The 23,858-nt window shown below is 34.2% G+C and overlaps 1 protein-coding gene across 5 annotated transcripts in view; it reads right to left on the bottom strand.

Annotated features, from left to right (window-relative positions):
- The window catches only part of SENP6 (SUMO specific peptidase 6), a 116,770-nt gene that overhangs the window by 67,023 nt on the left and 25,889 nt on the right, over positions 1–23,858 (bottom strand). For 2 of the 5 annotated variants that reach the window (XM_023650664.2, XM_023650665.2), the window contains exons 2-6: positions 20,355–20,448; positions 18,311–18,371; positions 6,871–7,013; positions 5,637–5,741; positions 1,196–1,216 (exon numbers count right to left, since the gene is read on the bottom strand). In XM_023650664.2, the coding sequence (XP_023506432.2) occupies positions 1,196–1,216; positions 5,637–5,741; positions 6,871–7,013; positions 18,311–18,371; positions 20,355–20,448 (424 nt within the window). The remainder of the gene's footprint in view (positions 1–1,195; positions 1,217–5,636; positions 5,742–6,870; positions 7,014–18,310; positions 18,372–20,354; positions 20,449–23,858) is intronic. The other 3 variants (XM_023650666.2, XM_070225154.1, XM_070225153.1) reach the window with 2 other exon arrangements.

Here is a 23,858-nt window from a genome sequence, read left to right as displayed (position 1 = left end):
TTCACATGTGTGAGTTACATAATGTACATTCTTTATCAATTTTATTAAAAACATCTTATTAATGGCCTCTCAAGAAATATATAGGCACTTACAAGTTAGAAATTTAAAAGATATAAAATGATTCATCTGCATCTGACAAGAAATAATGATTTACTCAAAAAGAAAAATAGACACAATGGGAAATAATTTTTCTTTCTCAGGAGATAGGTAGCAAAATACTTGTACAACCCTTTGATTTAAAACATGGAGGAATTGTCAAGTCTTTCAGAATGATAAAATAAGCCTATCTTTTTGCTGACAGGATCATCTTTAAATTTATATTTCAGAAACTTGGGGTTCATGAAGATGAAATATGCGCATTTTATAAAATACTGCAAGGAGTCCTCTTTGCCTCTTCTACAGCTTTAAACAAAATTATAGTTAAAATTATATAATTAAACAAAATTATAGAATATCCCGTTTTGACCTTCACCAATTACATGAAAGTATTTGTTTAATACAAGGGCGTTAACTTGTTTGTGGGGGAGTGGAGGAAAAAAGCTATGCACATGCACAAAAAACTCCACAGACCCCCAGTGAGGAGAGAAGCTATTCTTACAGAACCCTGGATTAGAGCAATTATAGTCACTTCACCAGGCAAGGAAATGTGTGTTCTTCAAAACTTGTTTCCCAGTTGTTTACATTATTCAACATTTCTGCTAAAGGATGATGTGTGTGCCATTGTTATACAAAGGGAACAGTGACATTAAATTCTGTTACAAATTTTTGGGTCAAAATAGGAATACATTTCATGTTTAGAGTTTTAAATCAAAGCTTAAGGTATTCTAATTCCATTTTCCCCCTCACTCTTCTGAAGTGTAAAACCAAAATCATTACCACTAAAATAAAACAAGAAAGATTTTAATGATGTAGCTGAAAGCAACTTTACTACTAAGCAATGAAATATTCTATTTTATAAAAAAAGAGTAGTCATCCACCAGTATAAATAAATAAATAATCATTCGTGGAAAAATATATATTGAGAATTATGGCGAAACACTATCCACATAAGTCAAATATCATGTTGTGCTATTAAAATGTTTCCTTTTAAAATAATTAATAAGCTTTTAATTCAATGGATATTTTTCAAAGCATATAAATAATCTGCTATTTTACTGTTATATCCATGCTCTAATTTCATCAATATTAAGCTTACCTTTCCTTTTGGTCCAGACTGCTTAAAACATGAAAAAGAAAAGAAATGTAAGAGGCAAGACCTCATTTTTGATACGTCATTGTAGTTTTAGTAACTGCAGTCAATAAGGCAAAACTCGAACGTGATTAATTTGTTTTAAACACATTATATATGTCACATGTTTTGAATCTTGTCAGGTATGTAACTGTTTTTCAAATTCTGCCAATACAGGAAATAATTTATATCTAAACATATTTAAGGAAGAAAAAAGGATGTACAAATATATGGAAACTTCTTGAAAGAGCTTTATGTACCCAGCAAACACTTCAGCGTACGCTATTTTAGAGTAGTTATGTAAACAGTCTTCAAGGAACAATACAATTTCCTGAAGGGTGTAAAATTTTTAGTTGTTCCAATCCTGTTACCAGATATGATTATTTACTTCTGAATAAGAAAAAAAAAATTTTCAGGTTGTAACTTTTGCACAAAAGCCTTAGATTAAATACAGTATATGGTTTGGGATACAAGGAAAGGCCTGAGATTTAAAATCATGGCCTCTAATCAAAAGTCTAATGTATAAAAAGTCCACCCTTCTCCACAGTTCATGGAAAATCTAAAAAGCTATCAATATCAATTACTCAAGAGTAAAATTACAAAAGCTCCCAGTTTAGAATAAGATTCACATCCCAGAATTATTCTTCTTTATTACAAAAGTCATTAAATATTTAGAACCAACAGTAAGCAAAACATAGTTTATAAAATCCCCAAATCCCCATATTAACTACTGTTTGGAGCACACAGCAAACTATCAATTTAATCCTAGCAAATTAAGAAAAAAGAAATGTGCTTAGTTTTACATAAACAACACTGAAAAGAAACACTTATTTTTAAAAAAATTTTCAATACTGCGGAAAAGAATTATTATAAACTTACATGAATATCATATTTGAAATTCTACCTTTGCTATTAAAAAAAGGGATAACCTGTATAAAATAAATTTGTTGGATAAATGACAGAAAAATGAGGGAATATTATCACACCCTACTAGAGTAAGCAAAACTTATATAAACATGAAAGTTTAAATATAGTCTATCTTATCTTACATATTTATTTCTTAGGGAGTTATATTTCCAGGAAAAGTAAAATGAAAGCCAAAAGTTGGCATTAACATCTAATCTAACCATTTCCAACTCTAGAGTGTTGTGCCCAAGAAATGAGAAGAGTTTAGTACTCTCTTGTTTTTGTTTTGTTTTTAAACTCACCTGCATACAGTAAAGGAAAGAGGCAGAAGACAGAGTAGCAGTAGAAGAAACAGGTTTGGTTCTTTCCAATAACCAAGGGAGTTAGGAAGAAAACAAAACACAAAACAAAACCTATATATACACCCATGCTCATTTCTCTTATCGTTGAGAAAATGCATTATTATGATAGGACATCTAATTTATAAGTCATGGCACTGCCAAAAGATTCCTCAAAGGTGTTTATCATCAAGTCCTGCCCTAAAGGAGCTTACATATTTAAAAAGAAAAAAAGAAAGCTTTTAAAAAAATTGGGAGGGAAGCCCTTATTAGTAACATAGGACTTTGTAAAACTGTCAATTTACATTCTTGTTGGACTATTTCATTCTTGAACTAGTGCTGTACTAGTGCTCTTAAAACTTAAAAAAAGGAGAGGAAAAAAGATACACTCATTGATTGATTCTGGTATCCATGACCTGATTTAGGACTTGAAAAATTCTTTCAAAGGGGTGTTTTAAATTAACAATTAAATCTTGCTTATTCCAGGAGCCCATTTTCCCATTTATGGATTATATATGCTGTTGTAGACACTTGTTTTCCCCTATAGTCCTTAGAAGTCTTTTCACCTATCCTTAATAAAAAACAAAAACAAGTGATAATGTAAATGAAACATAAACCAGTAAGTTTACTCTTTTAGCAAGTCTGATTAAAGTCAGGGTGGAGATGGTATAGAGTTACATAGATTTTTTAAAATTTATGTATTTCATTTTTTCCATACTAACACTATCCTCCTCCCTCACTTTTAGTATATGAACACCCTATTTTTAAATATGAGTTAAATTAACATTTGGAATAGCAGTAAGAAAATAGATTGGAATCATAATATTCTGCCAAATAGTAGCTAATGATATTTTAACAATCTTCATTCACTCCTTTTGGATTAAAAAGGTATGACGTCCTTGTTCCCGTATCTTACTAAAGAACTACAAATTTTTCACAATGCTTTTAAAAGGAAAGTTATATCACTCACCCCAAGAATAGTCTGTGTGTGAATTACCTAACGGTGGCATTTCCTTTAATTTCAAATTAAGAGTTGAGAAAATAAAAATCAGGAGAAGCTGTAAAAGCCAGTGTGCTCACCCTCATCTGAGGCTGCCCATTGTGCCAATACTACACGAATTAAAACCACAGGTTTGATTGCAACCTAAAGCCTTAGATGAAGGCTTTCTCCATGCCTTTAAAGATGGGGTTCTCACTGCACGGAATGTCCTCTTCAAAAGCTTCTCTACTACTCCTCTGTGAATTCTTCGCTGCTCCCTTCTCTGGAAACAGTACGACATACACCTTGCACAGCTCTATGACTGCACTTACCATGCAATCACTTGTTGACCTGTCTTTCTGTCCTCTACCCTCCTCAAACTTAAGCTTCAAGGCAGGGACTTTGTCATATTCACCTTTGACTACTCTGTACCTCATCTACGCCTGGTATGTAACATAAAATCACAAAGTTTTTGAAGGAGGGAAACTGGAAAAACTCTCAATGACTTGTCTTCAAACTTAAAAATCTTCTTAATGACCATTAGGCTGCGGTAGGAATAAGAAATGCTTATTCTGTAAATAAGAGAAACATAAATAGAATCTGTCCTGCTGACTCGACTCTACAATTTTCCTTACTGTTCTTAGTTGTTCTTGCCAAGTATTTCCACTCAGCGTTGTTTCTTTAGATACAAATTAATTCAGGTTTGTTTTTTTTAAAGAAACAGTATTTTACTAATAAACACCACTTCCTATTGACAGAATCTGATCTTTTATGCAGATGAGCAGTGATAAACACGCAAGGTATAACAGGTGCCAAGACCTAGAATAAAACAAACCACTAACCAATTTCCAGACTGGAATCAGCTTTTCAACATTACCAATGAGGAAAGGCGGGCTGGCGAGAACAGGTCACAGTGCAAATAATTCCAAACTAACAGAAACTTCAAAAGCAATAATTGTGGTTGTAGACTATGTCACTTGATTCTAAATTAGTATTTCAACTTAGCCCACAGCTTCAGAATATCAAAGAAGACATTTCTTTATCAGCGATGAATTCTAACCAATATGATCACTGCATGAGAAAGTGTGTGTCTCTCCTTCCTCCCTCACCCCCCAGTTACTCTCCTTTTATTCTTTATCTTCACGTTTGTGCCACATGTTGGCCGGAGGACTTGATTTGTTTGTGTATTTTACAGTAAGGCAAACCAATTTTTTGGTATGTGCAGTAACTTCTCCTGCATTTTTAGTTGAATTTCTCAAATATCTCATGTGAAAACTATGATAACATATTTAAGCAAAAGAAAGATTTTCTTATTATCCTAAAGTATGAGAAAGATTTAATGTTTCTAAGTCAAAAATTGACGTTATAGCAAATCTATGTAAATATCAAATACAGCAAGGGTTTCTAAGAAAAATCAGGACACATTTTCTGAATGAGCAGCAGTCTAAAATGACATTTAAAAAAAATGAAGAACAGCATCTAGCACATTTTACTAGTTATGAAAAAATTTTATACAATTATCCATAATGCAAGAAATAAAGAGATTATTTCTTTAACTGTTACAGCCTAAGAATTTCTTAAGTTCTTAAGTTAAGACTCTGATTCAGAACTAAAATTCAACTGAAATTTCATAAGCATCCAAAAGTGGTTATACAAAAACTTCAAAAGCATTTAAAACACCAAGCTTTCCCCACTGTTACTTTTGTTATTTCAAGGTTCAAAAAGTACTCTCACCATCAATGAGAACATCCAAATCTACTAAAACACAAAATTTTCTCAAACATTTGAAACTCATAATGTGATTTATTTTGATACGATGAAATCCTATAAATCTTCCAAAGTAAGGTAATAAACTGTAGTTTTACTCCTCAGCTAAACTACCAGCTGAAGATCTCTCTGTCAAATGTTGTAAGGTCAATGTTGTAAAATCAGCTTAACTTGACTATAATACAATAGAATGGCTTTTGTTTAAAAAGTATTTATAGAAGGTGATGTATTCAAAAGCACATATAAAATAATAAAATTCTAGGACATGAATTATGTCAGAGACATGAATATCTTTATAGACAATGGACACAGTAAAGTTCCACAAAGTAAAAAAAATTTTTTTGCTTTGAAAAAGCGAAAAACTCCTATTAAAGAGGATGGTATGTATACACTAAACAAAGGCAATTAGAGCCCTTACCTTTGGGCTGCTGTTTTCACTACTGATTTCTGCGCGTTAGCATGCTGGAAACGTCTACCATGAACCACAGTTCCAGAACACAGCGACACATTTTGTGTATTTTCACTGCAGAGTCAAGAAACAAAGAATAATTTGAATTTGAATTCAAATATACAAAAAATTCAAATATACAAAATAATAATTTGTAATTTCCCCCTGAAAATTACATACATATATGCAAAATAAATCCTTTAAAATCTGAGCACATGCACAAAAAACCTTCACCACCTTAAAAAAAATATGTATTTACAGATAAACCCAGCTGGCCATGTTAAATTGTCCATTACAAGTTTCCCACTTTCTGAATTTGTCTCTGAAACGTTTCCAATCCAGTTCATGAACGAAGATAAAGAGCAGAAGAACACTAGAATAGAAATCAGGAATCCTAACAGAATGCTTTGCACTGTAAGATTTCCTATACATTAATTCAGATACATTTTCTCTCCTTATGCTCTATTCAGGGATTATCCATAAAAAAAGCTTTTAAACTATGAGTATTACAAAGTTTTCTCATATGCCAAAATAAAAATAAAATATATCAATTGTAAAAAAAAAAAAAAAAACCAAGAGTCCTAAATCCTACTTCTGATTCTGCCAATGACTCAAAAGTTACTTAGCCTTTACGTACCTCAGTTGTTTATCTATAAACTGACAAAGGAGAAATGAAATAGTGATTTTCAACCCTATTTCTGGGAGATCTAACAGCCCAATCATATCAGTAACAGTGGTTTACTATGACAACCACGAGGAAAGATGGTTTATATCTAGAAAGAAGAGGAATAAGAAATCTTAAAAAAAAAAAAAAAAGCCCCTTATTGTGATAATACCAATAGGCATCTCCTAAAGGAGACATGATCCCCTCCCCCTCCCACCCAATAGCGCCTCCTCCTTCTAATATTATGACCACGGTTTTACTACCTGTACGAAAGCAAGCTCTTATCTTATCTTATGAAATCCTAGCCTATGGAAATTTTTCTTTCAATATTTTTATTCAGAACCAAGAAATCACTGCAATCAACCCAACTCCTAAGATTCAAAGCCAAGAATCCACACACTGGGATCAATGTACCTCTTGGCCCTACTGACAAAGTGAAAAGAAAAGGCATAGGTTGGGCCAATTGGCCATAGAGGTGGTTAGTTTTCGGTGTCAAACCCTGTATCTTTTCTGTAGGAACGTGTGGTGAAGCGCCTATACCTCAATTTCTTATTGTTGGTCAGCATGTTAAGTCCAATTGCATTGCCTTTCAAAGGTTTTAAACTTTCAGTCTTGTTTCGTCTTGCACATGTCTTCCAGGGATCAACAGAACTAGCAGCAACAATTTCAGATTGACGATTTAACTGTAAAAAGATCCATAAATGTTAGAGTCAATAAACACCATAATATGATATCAACTACTTGAAAACCCATTTATTTAAAAAGTAGTGAAAATGTACCAGCTATTGGGGATGGAGAAGAGGGATGGCTGTGGGACAAATCTAAGAGTAATTCAACTGTAATACTTTTTGTTGTCTAAGGACAGCAAAAATATGTAGAAACAAGGGTGTTTATGATATACATTTTTTTCATTTAAATATGGGCAAAGATATTTGAGAAAATTAAAAGAGAAAAGCAGAAGGTATGAGGGTAGAAGATCTTAGGATAGCTCTTTCCCGAGAGTGAAAAACAGATGTCTCTCCGGCTCAGCAGTCCTTGCCGCCATCCACAGGACAGCACAGCAGATATGGCAATCAGCTGTCATTTCAACTTGCACAAGGACTTTGGTTTTAGCATCAAAGTTTCTATACAAACACAGAAACTGAAGTAATGTCTCCAGACTTTCGCAGTAGCAAATGATAATATAAACACATCAATAACAACCATTTTAGGGAGGTCACAGGATGACAAGAGGGTGGCCTACTTCTTGGGAAGCTCTTCTCAACAAAGAAACCCACTTTTATTACATTCATTGCACAAGACATTTAAAAGTTGCTTTCAGACTCCTTAAGACAAAAGCCCTCAGTTTTTAGTGATAATTTCCCCAAAACAACATTTTAAAAATCATTCTTATGTATTTTAATTTTATTTTTTGAAATGGTCTAATAACTTTATTTTCTTTTTTACTCTTACAAGAAAATATAATCATAAGAAGATGGGAACTTGGCTGGTTTCCCCCGATTATGTCTATAGAAACCTAACAGTTCCCTAAAATATTATCTCCCACAAAAGTCCTCCAGAGGAGATAGTTCATTGTGCCAGCATCATTCTTGTTTTTAGGTACATCTAGATTACAAAATTCCAGAAAGACCTATTTTTGACACATTGCTTATCACTTTCTCCTCCTTGAGATATTTCTTTCCTTTCTAATCTTTTACAGCCAAGTACTTCAGACTCCTCCACTTGTGGTAATGGCAGATTGGGCAATACAGATCAATCTTCCCTCTACTCTCTGAAAACACCTTGAAAAGCCAGACAAAATAAAAAAAAAGACCCTGTTTGAGGAATGAAGAATTAAGATTGGGAAGAAGAAACTCAGAGATCTGAGCCCAGATTCGTATTTTGACCTGAGGCACCTGTTGATTCCAGAAGATGCAGCTGTGAGGCTGAGAAGCTAAGCTAAACTTAAACAAACTCAAGAGCCAGGGAGACAAAAAGTGGAGTTCAACATCCACCAAGTACGGAGGGCCTCATAAACATCTCAAACTTTGGATTAGGATGATAGCCTCTTAATAAGGGTGAATTAGAACTATAACTGCCCTCACATACATTGAGATCCAGCTTCCAATAATCTCAACTCAACCTCCAGTTCAACTGAGGTAGTTCTCAAATTTTAGAGCAAATCAGATTTACCTGGATGATTTGTTAAAAAAAAAAACCTGCTGTGTCTGACCTGTCCAGCTTATTTTGATTCAGTATGTCTGGCGTGGGCCTGAGAATTTCCATTTGTAACAAGTCCCCAGGTAATGTTGATACTGCTGATCAGGGGACCACATCTGGAGAACCACTGGATTAAGGAGATCTGAGATTGCTAATGCTCCTAGTCACTAGCTAGAAGTAAACAATACATCCCCTCTAGAGGAAGAAAATATTATCCTAGGAATCAAATTATCTCTATGATTTTTCGTATATAATATTTATCATTCATAAGCAGGATCATAAAGAAATAAGACAATGTGATCAAAACCAAGAGAAACAGGGGCCAGCCCAGTGGCCAAGTGGTTAAGTTCACGTGCTTGGCTTAGGCAGCCCAGGGTTTCATCGGTTTCGATCCTGGGTGTGGACCTAGTGCTGCTCGTCAAGCCATGCTGAGGTGGCATCCCACATAGTAGAACCAGAAGGAATACACAACTACGTACTGGGGGGGTCTTGGGGAGAAGGAAAGAAAAAAAAACAAAGAAGATTGGCAACAGATGCTCGCTCAGGGTGCCAATCTTTAAAAAAAAACCACCAAGAGAAACAACTGATAACAGGAACAGAACTACAGGGGACAAAGATATGCAATTATCACATTCTCATTTCCATTAGTAGGAGAATACAATCACTTCTGCATTTGATGACCCTTTTCCACAGAAATCGTAGTCTTACCATGCAAAGATCACAATTTAGGAATCAAATAGACCTATTATCTCTTTCTAGCCAGGTAACTTTCCTTGTAATCATGGAGTTATTTCATGCAGTAACAAAGATATTCACACATTGCCTAGCCATACAAGGGGCAGAAAGATAGGAATTCAACAACTGTTAGTTCTCATTCAATTAGAAACATAGGTATCTTCAATACGAAAGCCTATAAATTATTTTACCATAAATAATTGGTCATTAAGCCACATTCAGCTGAGAAAAATTAGGCCTATCCAGTCACTGTAACTTAGACCTAATCCTACATTATTTTGAAAAAAATGCCCTGAGACAATGGTTCTCAAAGTGTGGTCACTAGATTGGCAGCATCAGCATCACATGAGAACACTTTAAAATGCAAATTATCAGGCCCCACTCCAGATCTCCTAAATCAGAAACCCTAGAAGTGGGGTCCAGCAATCTGTTTTAATAAGCCTTCCTGATGATTCTGACGCACACTAACAACAAAGAGCCAGTGCTCCAGGTGATTTTGATACATATCCTATTAAGAATCTTAGAAGCAAAGTTTCCATTAAAGATTGATTATATAATTTCATTTCTCTCTATATAGATATTTACAACTAACATTTATTGAGTGTTAACCATAAATGGGCATTATGCCAATTACTTTATATTCAATATCTCATTTAATCTCCATATTTTATACATTTCAGTAGGTCTTCAGACTGGGATCTAACAATTGAACCTGAAACATCAGGCCAATTACTTGACAGGATTAATACACTCAATCCCCACTTCAGTTCTCTTTGCTCAACATCTCCGACCATACGCTGCTTAAACTTCCCTGAAACACTGTCCCTGTGCTATATAGACCACGGAGCCTAAAAGCAAGCTAACCTGTCTAATAGTAAAATGGATTTGAACAAAGACTGGTCTGACTCCAAAGCCTACGCCTTCCACACCACACTGCACAAGGAATTTCTACAGTGTAGTTTGTAGAAACATAAAGTTTGATTCTTAACAAGAAGGGACACAAACAATGTTATTCCAAAAAAGACTCAATCATTAGCATACAGAACATCTCAAAATCAAAGAAATTTTCTAAAACTTCCTTTAAATGTAGAAAGTTAATCCTTCTTTTAAAAATTGTTCAAGCCAAAATAATCTCAGCCAACATAAAGGCACATAACTCAGTTAATTCAACCATATTTCTGATTAACTGCTTATACATTTTCAAGTTTTCTTTTTGAGAAAGCATTTGGGCATAATAACAGACAATCCAAAACCCATCATTAAAGCAAGAGGATCTATATAAGCCAAATTCTGAAATTTCACAGTTCTATTGCCTATAAGTTACTATCAAAAGCCATATTGACTTCAGTCAGCAACCAGACAACTAGGACTTCTAGCTCTGTCAGATAACTGTATCTCACGAAAAGCACTTACTGTGTTTTCTAAGGGACAATTCTAAGAGAATTGTCAAATGCCCTTAGAAAAGGTTCCCTTACCATCCATTATATTTAGAAGGCAGCCCCAGAAAGAAAGAAAAAAAAATCACTCCATAGGAGAATCATAGGAAATAAATTGGTAAAAGATTCTCTTATCACAGAGTTACAAACCTAGAGGACACAATTCCAGCTGCCAGAAATTTAGAGGTAACTGTTGAATTAAAACACGTTAATTACTTTAGATGGCTGACATCTACTTATCTCTGCCTAATTAATAATTTTTATTTTCCCTCATTTTATTTCTGCTCTTAACCTGGTAATGTACATACATCAAATTAATGGGAGAAATAAGGTGTAAATAAGTAAAAACTGAGCCATTTACTGCAGACTACCTCACAGCTTAGAGCAATACTACTACTAAAGGCAAGATAATATATTCAGTCTAGAGGTCCCTGAAAAGCTTTGATTTTCCTTCCCCTCTGCCTTCTATTTACCAGCCTAAGACAATCTTCCAGCTAATGCAGACAGGAAATCAGGAGAACTACTGTGGATAGAGGGATTAACACAAAACAATCAAATGATTACACAACCAACTACAAACATAAGCCTACTGATGTCAGATAAGCATCATTACACACAAAGGAAAACCAGTTTACAAAAGCTCAATAACATTGTATTTAATAATGATAACGTAGCTATTTATGGCAGACTTGCTAGTACCATGTACTTACATAGTCTCATAATTCTCACAACCATCCTATAAAGTGGATAGGTATTAGCAGGCCTAGAATCTGACATTCTGTCTGATTAACTACTCTAATACACCACCCATCCAAAAAAGCTATTTGTTTCTCTCAATTAGATATTAATCTGTAGAGAAGACATTTACACAGTATAAACAACAGTACAGGGATCAGCAAACTTCCGTAAAGGGCCAGAGAGCAGGTGTTTTAGGCTTTGTGGGTCACAATCTCTGGTGAAACTACTAACTCTGTCCATATAACTCAAATCTGTTGTAGCATGAAAGCAGTCATAGACAATGTGTAAACAAATGAGCATAGCTGTTTTCCAATAAAACTTTACTTATGGAAACAAACTTTAATTTCATATAATTTTCACATGTCATGAAATAGTATTCTTTTGATTTTTCTTTCAACTATTTAAAAAATGTGAAAACTATTCTAGTTCATAGACCATACGTTGTGGGCTGGCTTTGGCTGGTGAGCCTTGGTTTGCCAAGCCCTGAATTATAACATTAATCATTAAAGAACTAATGGGCATATAGCCAGTTATTAGAATTCAACCTCCAAAGGAACAAGAAACTTGTCTGCTTTGCTCCCTAGTATGTAGAATACTGTGCTCAATATATATTTGCTGCATGATTGAATATTTCATTGGGATTGCTAAACGTTCAAAAATTATCAATATGTGATGTATCTTCCACCCAAATTTACCACACATCACAGTCAATTTAACTAAAAAACAAGTATTTGGGAAACCTAGCACCTAAGGAACTCAGATAATAAGATAACCTGAAAGAATCCATTAAATGATCAGAGACATTAAAAATGTACATTAAAGGCATTTAAATTCTTAAAAACAAAACAAACAGAAACAGTAAAGAAAGAACTAGACACTATGGAAAAAACAAAATTTTGAAAGAGAACCAATAGAAGTTCTACAAATAAATGTCATTGAAATTTTCTTAAAAAGAAAAAACAGATGGATTAAATAGCTGATTAGAAGTAACTGAAGATAAAAGTCAGTGAATTGGAAGACAGAGCTGAGGAAATTACAATATGGTACAGGGATGATTTTTTCCTTTGCCCTTTATCCTTTTCTTATATATATAAAAGTTTAAAAGATATGAAAAAAATGATAGTCTTATTATGTCTAATAAAAGTTCCAGAAAGAATAATGGGGAAAGGCAATATCCACAGAGATAATGGCTAAAATTTTTTCAGAATACAAGACGTGCATCCTTTCTCTAAAGAGGTATAATAAAACATCAGAAGCCCAAAGGCAAAGAGATTATTCTATGAAACAGAAGGGGAAGAATACTAAGATACTCTGAACCAACATAAAGGCTTTCTCCTAATTCCACACTCATTTTCAAATGGAGAAAAGGGGCTATACTAGTTTAAACCAATGATCCATATAGTCCTATATATGACCCACAAGCCATTAAAAACCAAGGGATAAGTATACCCTTGGGATACACAAAGACGTTCTAAATGACAAACAGGCAAGGAGAGTTTTAAGAGGAAGTTAATTCCTAAATCCTCATCTCCATTTTCACCCTTTCTTACAACTGATTTACGTTAAAATGCCTCTGTAGAAAAGGCATCATATAATATCTCCTTTCCCATCTCCCTTTTCACAACAGACCTTTTCCCACTTTATAAAAGAAAGACATAAATCTCACCTATTGTATTAGACCCTAAAAACTCCTGAAAAGAAGAATTTGAAATATTGGTATCTGGAATCTCTTTTGGCACATAAAATAGAATTAGGGCCTCATATCTTTCCGTGTTATATATATTTCTGTTAAAGGTGAACTAAAGCAGGATTTTCTTAATTCAGCTATATTGCAAAACGGAAAAGCAAAAGTGATGAAAATTTGCATTTAATGACTTCGTATCTTCTACTCCAATTATTTTTTTTTATTGAGTTAATGATAGGTTACAATCTTGTGAAATTTCAGTTGTATATTAATGTTTGTCATTCATGTTGTAGGTGCACCACTTTACCCTTTGTGCCCACCACCCCCCCCCCCTCCACCTTTCCCCTGGTATCCACTAAACTGTTCTTAGTCCACATTTTTAAATTCCTCATATGAGTGGAGTCATACATAGATTATCCTTCTCTAGCTGGCTTATTTCACTTAACATAATTCCCTCAAGGTCCATCCATGTTATTGCAAATGGAATGATTTTGTTCTGTTTTGCAGCTGAGTAGTATTCCATTGTATATATATACCACATCTTCTTTATCCATTCGTCTGTTGATGGGCACTTAGGTTGCTTCCATGTTTGGCTATTGTAAATAATGCTGCAATCAGCATTGGGGTACACAGGACTTTCGGGATTGCTGACTTCAAGCTCTTTGGATAAATACCCAGTAGTGGGATGGCTGGATCGTATGGCAGTTCTATTTTTAATTTTTTGTCTTCTACTCCAATTATTATCAAGAAAAGCACTGCCTCAAGGACAAAATCAAGTAAGAATAATTCAAAGAAAGCCTAAGTTTAGAAAAAAGACTGAAATCAGCTGTGCCTTAGTACAACCAGGTAACAAGCTCAGGTCAAAACCACGCCTATATTTTTCTACATTAGAATTCTGCAGTGAAATGGTTGTCATAAAGATGCAAATTAACATGTATATATGAAATGAAAAATGAAAACAGACTTTTATAGATAAATAGTACATCTGTTTTAATTGAATGGCTGGACTATGTGGATTGGCCTTGCCAAATACATTATATGTAGATATTTTCCATAGACTAAATGAGCTGAATATGCAGTTCCAAAGTTTTAAAGAAAAATATACACAAACCAAAAATATAACACATTTTACAAAAAATATTGTTTTGGCAAAAGCATCCTGAAATTAACAAAATTTCAATCTTTCTAATTATTTCTGAGACCATCTGGTTAAAAAAATAAAGGAATCTAAAAGTAACAAGTATAATTTCTAGCCACTAGTATATTTCCCCAAAATTCAGAAAACAAATGACTCTAATGACTGGATTACAAATTACTTTTAACTTTTAAAGTTAGATTGCTATGTGATTTTTGACATTTAATTCAAAAGGAAAGAAATGAATGATACGGGAACTAAATGAATAAAGACAGAAAACATTAGCACCATCCATTCTGAGATGCATTTCTAATATAATTGTACACAACAGGTTTACTAATTATAAAGATAACTCAATCCGGTAAAAAAAAAATTAATACTTAGAACTTTTTAGCAACAGGAACAATAAAGTTAAATTTCAGTGTATGTTTATCATTTTATTACAGTAAAGTATGACAGATTAAGAGCTTTTCAATCCTAAAAGATTAAAAGATTTTCAATCACAAAAATAAATCATGTGAAGTCAAATACATATATGAAGTTAAAATTCTGTGGGAAAATTGAACACAAATATGAATTTAAGGGGAAAAAAGGCATAATATAAAATTTCCAACTGTTAAAGAGGAGATGGTACATGTATTTTTACAATAGATGATACTGAGTATTAAATCAGAATTTCTTTGGAGATCACTACATACAGATAAGTGTCATGAAAGTTTTATTTTAAATTATCAACATCCACATCCTTCAAAATGTGTAGTAAGGGGCTGGCTCTGTGGTGTAGTGGTTAAGTTCTGTGTGCTCCACTTCAGCGGCCCAGGTTTGCAGGTTTGGATCCCGGGTGCAGACCTACTCCACTCACTGGCCACACCGTGGCAGCATCCCATACACAAAAGAGAGGAAGACTGGCACAGATGTTACTTCAGGGCTAATCTTCCTCAAGCAACAAAAGAGGAGGATTGGCAGCGTATGTCAACTCAAGGTGAATCTTTCTCAGCAAAAAACCCCCTGAAAAAACCATGTGTAATAAAGCATTTATTTGTTAAAAAATTAACAGCATCTGCAAGGAATAAACCCCCCCCCCCCCACACACAAAAATTGGATTCCAATGTCACAGAAGCCAGTGATAGAAAGCGCTTTTCATTTCTCCCTACAAAGTTCACTATGTTTCTGCCGGCCAACGGCACGCACACCGCAGCACTGTAGGGAGACGAGGCGGTACAATAGGAGCTGGAGGAGACTGCAACGCGAAAACTTCACAGGCTTTCAGGATAACTTTATAAAGAAAAGCTTGTAGAGTACTAAGAGAAAAACTTCAAATTCTATGAATTCCCTAAATGACGACAACATAGAGATGTTGTGCAAGGAAAAAAATCCACAAAGATCGAGGAAAAAAAGTAAATTTAAAAGTCCCTAAAATACTATTCAACTATAATTACAGAAACCATGTGAAGAGAATGCTGTGTCAGATTGGCAAAAACTCAAGTTTGACCCCGTACTCCCCAAGATTACAAGGAAATAGGAACTCTCACACATTATTAGCGAGAATGCCAAATGGTAACTCCTATGAGTGAGGCATTTGGCAATATCTAGCAAAATTACACATAAATTTACCCTCTGACATACCAACTACAATTCTAGGAATCTATCCCACAAACATACTGTAAAGACATAAGCACAAGGCTTTATTAAAGCACTATTTTTTTTTTTAAAGATTGGTCTTGAGCTAACATCTGTTGCCAACCATCTTCTTTTTTCTTTTTTCTTCTCCTCCCTAAAGTCCCCCAGTACATAGCTATATGTTCTAGTTGTAGGTCCTTCTAGTTCTGCTATGTGGGATGCCGCCTCAGCGTGGCTCAATGAGCAGTGCTAGGTTCACGTCCAGGATCCAAACTGGCAAAACCCTGGGCTGCCGAAGTGGAGCATGCAAACTTAACCACCAAGGCACACGGCCATCCCCTGAAGCACTACATATAATAGCAAAAGACTGGGAGAAACCTCTACTCATCACTAGGGGATCAACTGAATATCTACAGTACATCCATTCACTGGAGTACGTGGCAATGAAAGAGATAAAGATCTCAAATATTTTGCTGTGGAGTGATCTATAGAAGATATTGTTAAGTGAAAAAATCAAGGTGGCAAACAGTGCGGATGCTTTCTCCAAGAAGGGTAGTATACTCTTATATTAGAAAAAGAAAAGAACAATGGAAGGCCAAATCATACAATTTTCAAAACAGGCTGCCAGTAGGTGAAAGAGAAAGAGATAGAGGGAATCATGACAAAAGCTAGATTTCTCTGAATAAAACTTCTTTTGTAGATTTGACTTTGGAATGCCATAAATATTTTTCTGCATAATTATAAAACAAATTAAGTAAAAAATTTTTTTTTAAAAAAAGCAATTCCTGGGGCTGGCCCCGTGGCCGAGTGGTTAAGTTCGCGCGCTCCGCTGCAGGCGGCCCAGTGTTTCGTTGGTTCGAATCCTGGGCGCGGACATGGCACTGCTCATCAGACCACGCTGAGGCAGCGTCCCACATGCCACAACTAGAAGGACCCACAACGAAGAATATACAACTATGTACCGGGGGGCTTTGGGGAGAAAAAGGAAAAAATAAAATCTTTAAAAAAAAACAACAAAAAAAAAACAAAAACAAAAAAAAAAGCAATTCCTCAAAATAAAAAACAAAGTTAAATAAATAAATAAACTTAACTCATCCAGCTGGTGAAATTGCCAACCAGGAATAATTTCAAGCAACTTTAAAACACAGTGATTTAAACATACATTCCTAGTGGAACATACCTGGTGGTGCCACCAAACACCAAAAACAGAACAAAAAAAACTTTTAATGTATAGTATTGTGAACTATTTAATATAGATTAAATAATAGGACAGAGCAAATAAGTAAGTTAGTTAACATCATTAGGAACCAAGACACTAAATCCAAAAGCCATTAGAAAAAAGAAGACATATACGTGACAACATAAAGTACATTTTCCCCAAGGCAATAACCACCAAAAACAAAGACAAAAGACTAGTGAAAAAAACCAGCTTAAAATACTGGTGACTAGTATCACAGTAATGTGCCAGTTTCACTAAACCTAAGAAACCATTGTAAGATGCATCATTATTCTATGTACTAAGGTGCAAAAAATTTTTTTAATTAAACCATGTCATCTTTATAAGATGTATCTAGATAAATTTCAAAGATGTTAAAATGTGAAAAAATGTGTCTTAGATTCAATATAAAAACAATTCATATGAATCAATAATATTCTAAAGACTAAACAGAAAAATGGGCAAAGGATACTAACTGACAATTATCAAAAAGGAAATAAATGGACTACACATATCAAAACGTTGGTTCAACCTCATTCATGGTAAAAGAAATGCAAATTAAGACTACACTGAGATACTATTTTTCACTGGCAAAGATCAAAAGGCTGATAACACTGTGACAAAAGTATAGGGAAATAGGCATGTTCAGACACTGCTGGTAAAAGTGTAAATCAGGTATAACAAAATCAGAAATGTACGTGTCCTGATACAGCAGCCCTACCTCTAAGGATTCATCCTACATATATGCTTGTATGTGTGCAAAGTAACCCACACAGAAGGCTAACTTATTCAACATTATTTTAAGGGGAAAAAAGGTTGATACCATAAATATCCTTCAATACAGTGATAATGGATAATAGTGGTATATCATACAATGGAATACTATGCACCCCTTGAAAAGAATGAGAATGCTTTTAATGAACTCTTATGGATGGTCTGTAAGATATATTAATTTTAAAAAGTAAGATTAGAAAGAGTGTACAGTATGCTACCAACTGTATAAGTATAAGGGGGTGCTGCAAGAATATATATTTTCTTTGTAATGCATAAAATATCTCTGATGGGATAAACAAGAAACTGGGCACACATTTGCCTCTGGCATGGGGAAGTGGTTGGCTGAGACTTACAATTAAAAAATATAAAAATCTTCTTTTAAAGTATTAGTTTTTAGTATATAACCTAAAAATTAAAAAAAAAATTGAAAAAGCAACACTTGCCTTTTTTCCTTTTGAGGTTTCAGAATCTTCATCTTCATCTACACTGAGTAGATTTGCCTCACTATATAGAAAATAGGGAAATAAAACCTTTAAGTGACAATTACAACCCATACATTAAATTCAGAAGTTTTAACCCCTTTGCTCTCCTAATTCAGGGATCAGCAAGCTTTTTCTGTTAAAGGGCCAGAGAGTAAATATTTTAGGCTTTACAGGCCATATGGTCTCTATAGCAACTAATCATTTTTATCATTGTAGTATTAACAGCCATAGACTAGACATGGGGCTGTGTTCCAATAAAACGATTAATAAAACACAATGGTGGACCAGATTGGATCCGTGGGCCATAGTTCATTGACCCCTGCCATAAATGAACACACAATTTTTGTTTTCTTAACTATGGATTTCATATATAATCACTCATTTTTCCTTTCTGTTTTGAATTTAAAATTAGGGAAAAAGGACAGAGAAACAAAATAAAACAGAAGAAACAAACTGGTAAGAAAACTTTAGCTAATGAAAAGAAAGTAATCCCAACGGTATTACCACAAATAAAACAGTTATACCTCTACCACTCCTGGAAATATCAACCCTTCACTGAGAATCACTGGCCTGAGTGTCTAAAAGGCCAGACTGACGTATCTATTAAGAGTTCATGTTAATCTCAACATGTTCAAAATGCTGAAGCCCCTGAGGATCCACTTATAATAATGAGCCAAAGAGTACAATTCATAAATGAAACAAACATGCAGGACAGGTAACACCTAAAATGACAAATTTTTTACATAACCATGACAAATCTTCTAACAAAGAAAGTCAAAATATACCCTTCTGAAGACAACCCTGCTAAGCTGTTTTCAGTAAAATCCTAGCTATTTAAAATAAATATGTAATGTTTTTTATTACTGTTTACACACATCCCAACTTTTTCAATGCTAAAAATTCTCTCATTTTACAAAAATGTTTAAAATGTGGTATACTTTCTACTAAACTTAATTTCAGATTTAATTTCAATTTTTCAAAACTACATAAATACTAAACGTAACAAAAAATTGTTTTAAATTAAAAAATAATCAGACATAAAAGAAAAAAGAAATGAAAGAAAACCATAAAATACCAATTTTATGTGAGAAACTTACTAGTTCACAGCTCTCCTTCAAATAAAAACTTCGCTTCAGTTTGCCATCTCAGTTGAAGGCAACTATAGTAATGATGAACAGAGCTGCTGCCCAGACAGAAGGGAAGCACCTACAGTACTTAGCCAATATACTCTGAATGACTTTTTGTGTAAAATTTCTAAAAAATATCATAGTTTTGGTAGAACTTATATGTATTCATGTGTGTCTGAATTTGCTGTTTTTTCTGGCCAGTAGAAAACCAGATCAATAAACCAAGAAACAGCCATGCTGAATTTGTAATACAAATTTCACAACATGCAATGGTTCTGTTAAAACTCTTATTTAAAATTTTACACAGCAGTCATTCCAAGTACATTAACAAACTGTAATGAACACTTTGCTAAACTGCCTGGGTTAATACCTGTGTTCATCATTCATAGCGTTTCTGCTTTCTCTGGTGGGAATATGATCTAAGATGGATGTGGTGTGGGTGAGAGTTGCAACTGGGAAGAAGGATGCTGTAGGATTTAAACTTTGATACAAAATTCAGGGGTCTTAATCTAGGTTCGCTTACTTATGATTATGGTGGCTTTTCAAATCATTGCCTGAACAGAATGCCTTATTTTTTTAAAATAAGAACAATTTCTTTAATTGGAAATCTTCTGTAGTATGGTTGATTCTTAATTGTAAGGTTACATGTATTACATGCACATATTTATACACTTTGAAACATGGAGAAATACTACAGCAAAATTACTTACCAACAAAGAATTGCTTTTTCTTTGTTTAAAGCTACTATAAAAGAGTTCAATGTTTTAAGTAAATAATACCACACTCTCCCATGGAAGAGTATTTTCATGGAATATAAATTGTTTTTCTAATGGAAATTTTCATGCTTATAAAATATGTGAGAGAAAAAAAATCCTTACTCTTTATCTGTATCTCCTTCACTTTCTTCTCCATGATCAAAGCTCCAATTATTTTTATAACCTCCATCTTTCTTAGATTCTGATCTAGCCAAAGCTGAAATAAAAACAGAGATAAGTATTCATTAATAGGGCTATTCAATATAAAATAAAATTAAGCATTTCCCAAGCTCTTTGCTTAGTCTAGATTTTCTTTTAATTTGCTTGCCTTCTATTTCTTATAAACATCTCATTTCTAAAGAGAAAAAGAACACATTACAATCTGTTTTTGCTAATTTACAGTCATCCATATGTGTGAGTTTGCTACAGAAAGAAGCTCAAATTAGTAAGATACAATAAAAATGGGAGGGGGCACATGAATATGTATGAAATACATAAAAATCAACCCTGGATCTCCATATTTGATCACTGGCTCTAGAAGTTAGTCCCTATTAGTTTGCTTACCTTATTTATGAGAACTATTTCCAGACCACTAGCCTTTTCTTTACCTCAATCATCTCTTTTAACAGAAGAAAAACAAATCAAGGTTTTCTGTGTTAGCATATGGTGAACTTAATGTCCAAAAAGCTCACTAAATCAGAACACCACACATGCTCATTAGGAACTAAAAAAATTTTGTAAGTGCATGCCTGAAATCCCCTGAAGCCCTAAACAACTAGAGAGTGGGAACCAAGAGAAATAAATGAAGTTCTGGAGCCATATGACAAAAATCTGATAGCCTGGAGCATGGGCTTTAAGAAGGCCAAGTTTGGGGCCTCCCTATGATGTGAGGTCAGATTAAAGACCAGAAGACCTGACAGTTCACTCCAATTGGGTGAACTAAGGAAAAAAAAGAAACCCACTCAAGAAAGAGGCAGTGGGAATAATTATGATGTCTTGTGCTTGGCTCTGGGTTTTTGGGTTGAACTGAAGAAAAATAAAGTGTATCCACCCCAATGCTAGGGAATTCCTAACCATAAGCTCACAATTACTCAGGTTTGGGACCAGAATTTTCATAACCTACGTGGTCTGGAAAAGCCCATAATTAAAATAGTCTCACAAGAAAAGATGCTCAGAATCACTTAACATTAGGGAAATGCAAATCAAAACTATAATAAGATCCTACTTTACTCCCATTAAGATGGCTATTATTTTTTTAAAATAAGTGTGGACAAGGATGTGAAAAAACTGGAACCCTTATGCATTGCAGGAGGGAATATAAAATGATGCAGCCACTGTGGAAAAAGATTAGCAGTTCCTCAAAAAGTTAAACATAGAATTACCCTATGATCTAGCAATCCTACTTATAGGTATATACCCAAAATAACTGAGAGGATGGACTCTGATACTTGTACACCAATGTTCACACCAGCATCATTCGCAATGGAAGGAAACAACCCAAATGTCCATCAACAGATGAAAGGATAAACAAAATGTGCTGTGTATACGTGCATGCACACACAGACAATCATAGCCATAAAGGAATGAAATTCTGATACATGCTACAACACAGATGAACCTTAAAAACAGAACACTGAATGAAATAAGCAAGACACAGAAGGATAAATACTGTATAATTCCATTTATATGAGGTACCTAGAATAGACAAATTCAGAGAGACAGAAAGTAAAATGGAGGTTACCTGGGGCGGGAGGGCAAGGAGAATGGAGAGTTATTGTTTAATGGTTACAAAGTTTTTGTTTGGGATGATAAAAAAGTTCTGGCAATGGATAGTGATGATGGTTGTACATTACGAACATACTTAATGCCAACCTATAATTGTACATTTAAAAATGGTTAAAATGGTGAATTTTATGTTATGTATATTTTACCACAATAAAAAACTGTTTGTAAAGGAGGAAAAAAAAGCCTCTAAACAACTAGCAGAATCAAATACAAATCCTCTCTCGAAAAAATACAAAATTTCAATGCCTCAAAAAGAGTGTCAAAGAATGTGAGTTCACAACCAAAAATATCATGAAACAGGAGAAAACAAGTCATCATGAGCAAATCTGAAACATCTTTACACATATACTTTATACTCTGGACAAATAAGTAAATAAAATAGATAATGGGAGTAAAAGTTTCCCTCTGTCAGAGAAAGAAGTTACAAATAAGCAAGAAAGGAAAGCTAGAATGAACTTTCCATTCAAGCACTGGAATGAACTCTGTTTATTCTACTGGTGTTAGATAGATCAGAGTTAAGAGGCATCAGCATGAACTCATATTTATTTGATACATATACAGAGGGATAGATACAGAAACAAATATACGTAAGTGCTGAAGCCTGGGTTAAAATAGAGAGCTAAGGGTCTGTCCGGGGAGAAGGTCTGGAAGCAGTGACTGTTGGAGAAAAGCACACTCACAATCAGATCTTGATTTCTAACTACCATTCGCTAGTGAAAGCAGTCAGGGCTCCCAGGAGAAAGGACTGATTCTAGGGAGGAGGTAGGAAAAATAGAAGATAAGCTTGGAGTATTTTGTAGCGCCAGAAAGAAAAGAGGTGGCTTTAAAAAAAAACGATGAGGGCATGTCAAAAGGTTACATGAGCCAGTCTGAAAGAACGTCCCAATAGCCAAACAAAGATGGAACAATTTTAGCAAAAATAAAAATAGTATTGGATTATAACCTCCCCAATAAAATAAATTTTCATGAGTCCCTACCAATATAAATGATTGAATAAATAAATAAATGGGGAGAAGAGACACATCTTCCTTACAGAAGAATTCCAAATGCTGTATGTACAAACTGTTTTCTTCTCTCCTTAATTCTCCTTCCCTTCAGTATATGCTGGACTCGGTAACTCACTTTCAAAGAGCTGACTGCAGAAGGGGGAAAAAAGTAAATTCACACTGCGAAATCTCACCATCACTATCTCAGCCAAGTGATCAAGGGTAATATCAAAAGTGATGTCTTATTCATAGTGTATACTGTTTAATATGATGTGATAAAAATGCCACTTCAGCTCTGTGGTCTTGTTCCCGAAACCCCACAATGCCAGTTTAATCATGAGAAAACATCAAATAAACTCAAAGTAAGGAACATTCTACAAAATACCTGACCAGTATGCTTTAAAACCGTCAGGAAAAACAAGGAGAGACTAAGAAACTGTCACAGATCAGAGGAGACTAAGGAGACATAACAACCAAATGTAATATGGTATCCTGAATTGGACCCTGGAACAGAAAAAGGACATTAGTGAAATAACTAGTGAAATTCAAATAAAGTCTGTAGTTTAGGAAATAGTATTATGCCCATGTTAATTTCCTAGTTTTTGACAAATCTACCGACTATATGAGGTGGCGACATTAGAGGAAGATGACTAAAATGGTATACAGAAACTCTATAACATCTCTGAAATTTCTCTGTACATCTAAAATTATTCCCCCAAAAATGTTTTTAAAGAATATAAAAAATATAATATATTTTTTATAATATAAAATGAACCTGTGTTTAAAAAAAAGACAGGACTAGGTGAAAGCTATGCTACCAGAAAGAAAAGGTAATAAACTACAGTGATTACTAGCT

Source organism: Equus caballus, chromosome 10 (genome assembly GCF_041296265.1).
Source record: "Equus caballus isolate H_3958 breed thoroughbred chromosome 10, TB-T2T, whole genome shotgun sequence".
Taxonomy (NCBI): Eukaryota; Metazoa; Chordata; class Mammalia; order Perissodactyla; family Equidae; genus Equus; species Equus caballus.
Note: the sequence above shows the minus strand (reverse complement) of the source record. Positions and strands in the feature narration are given on the sequence as shown.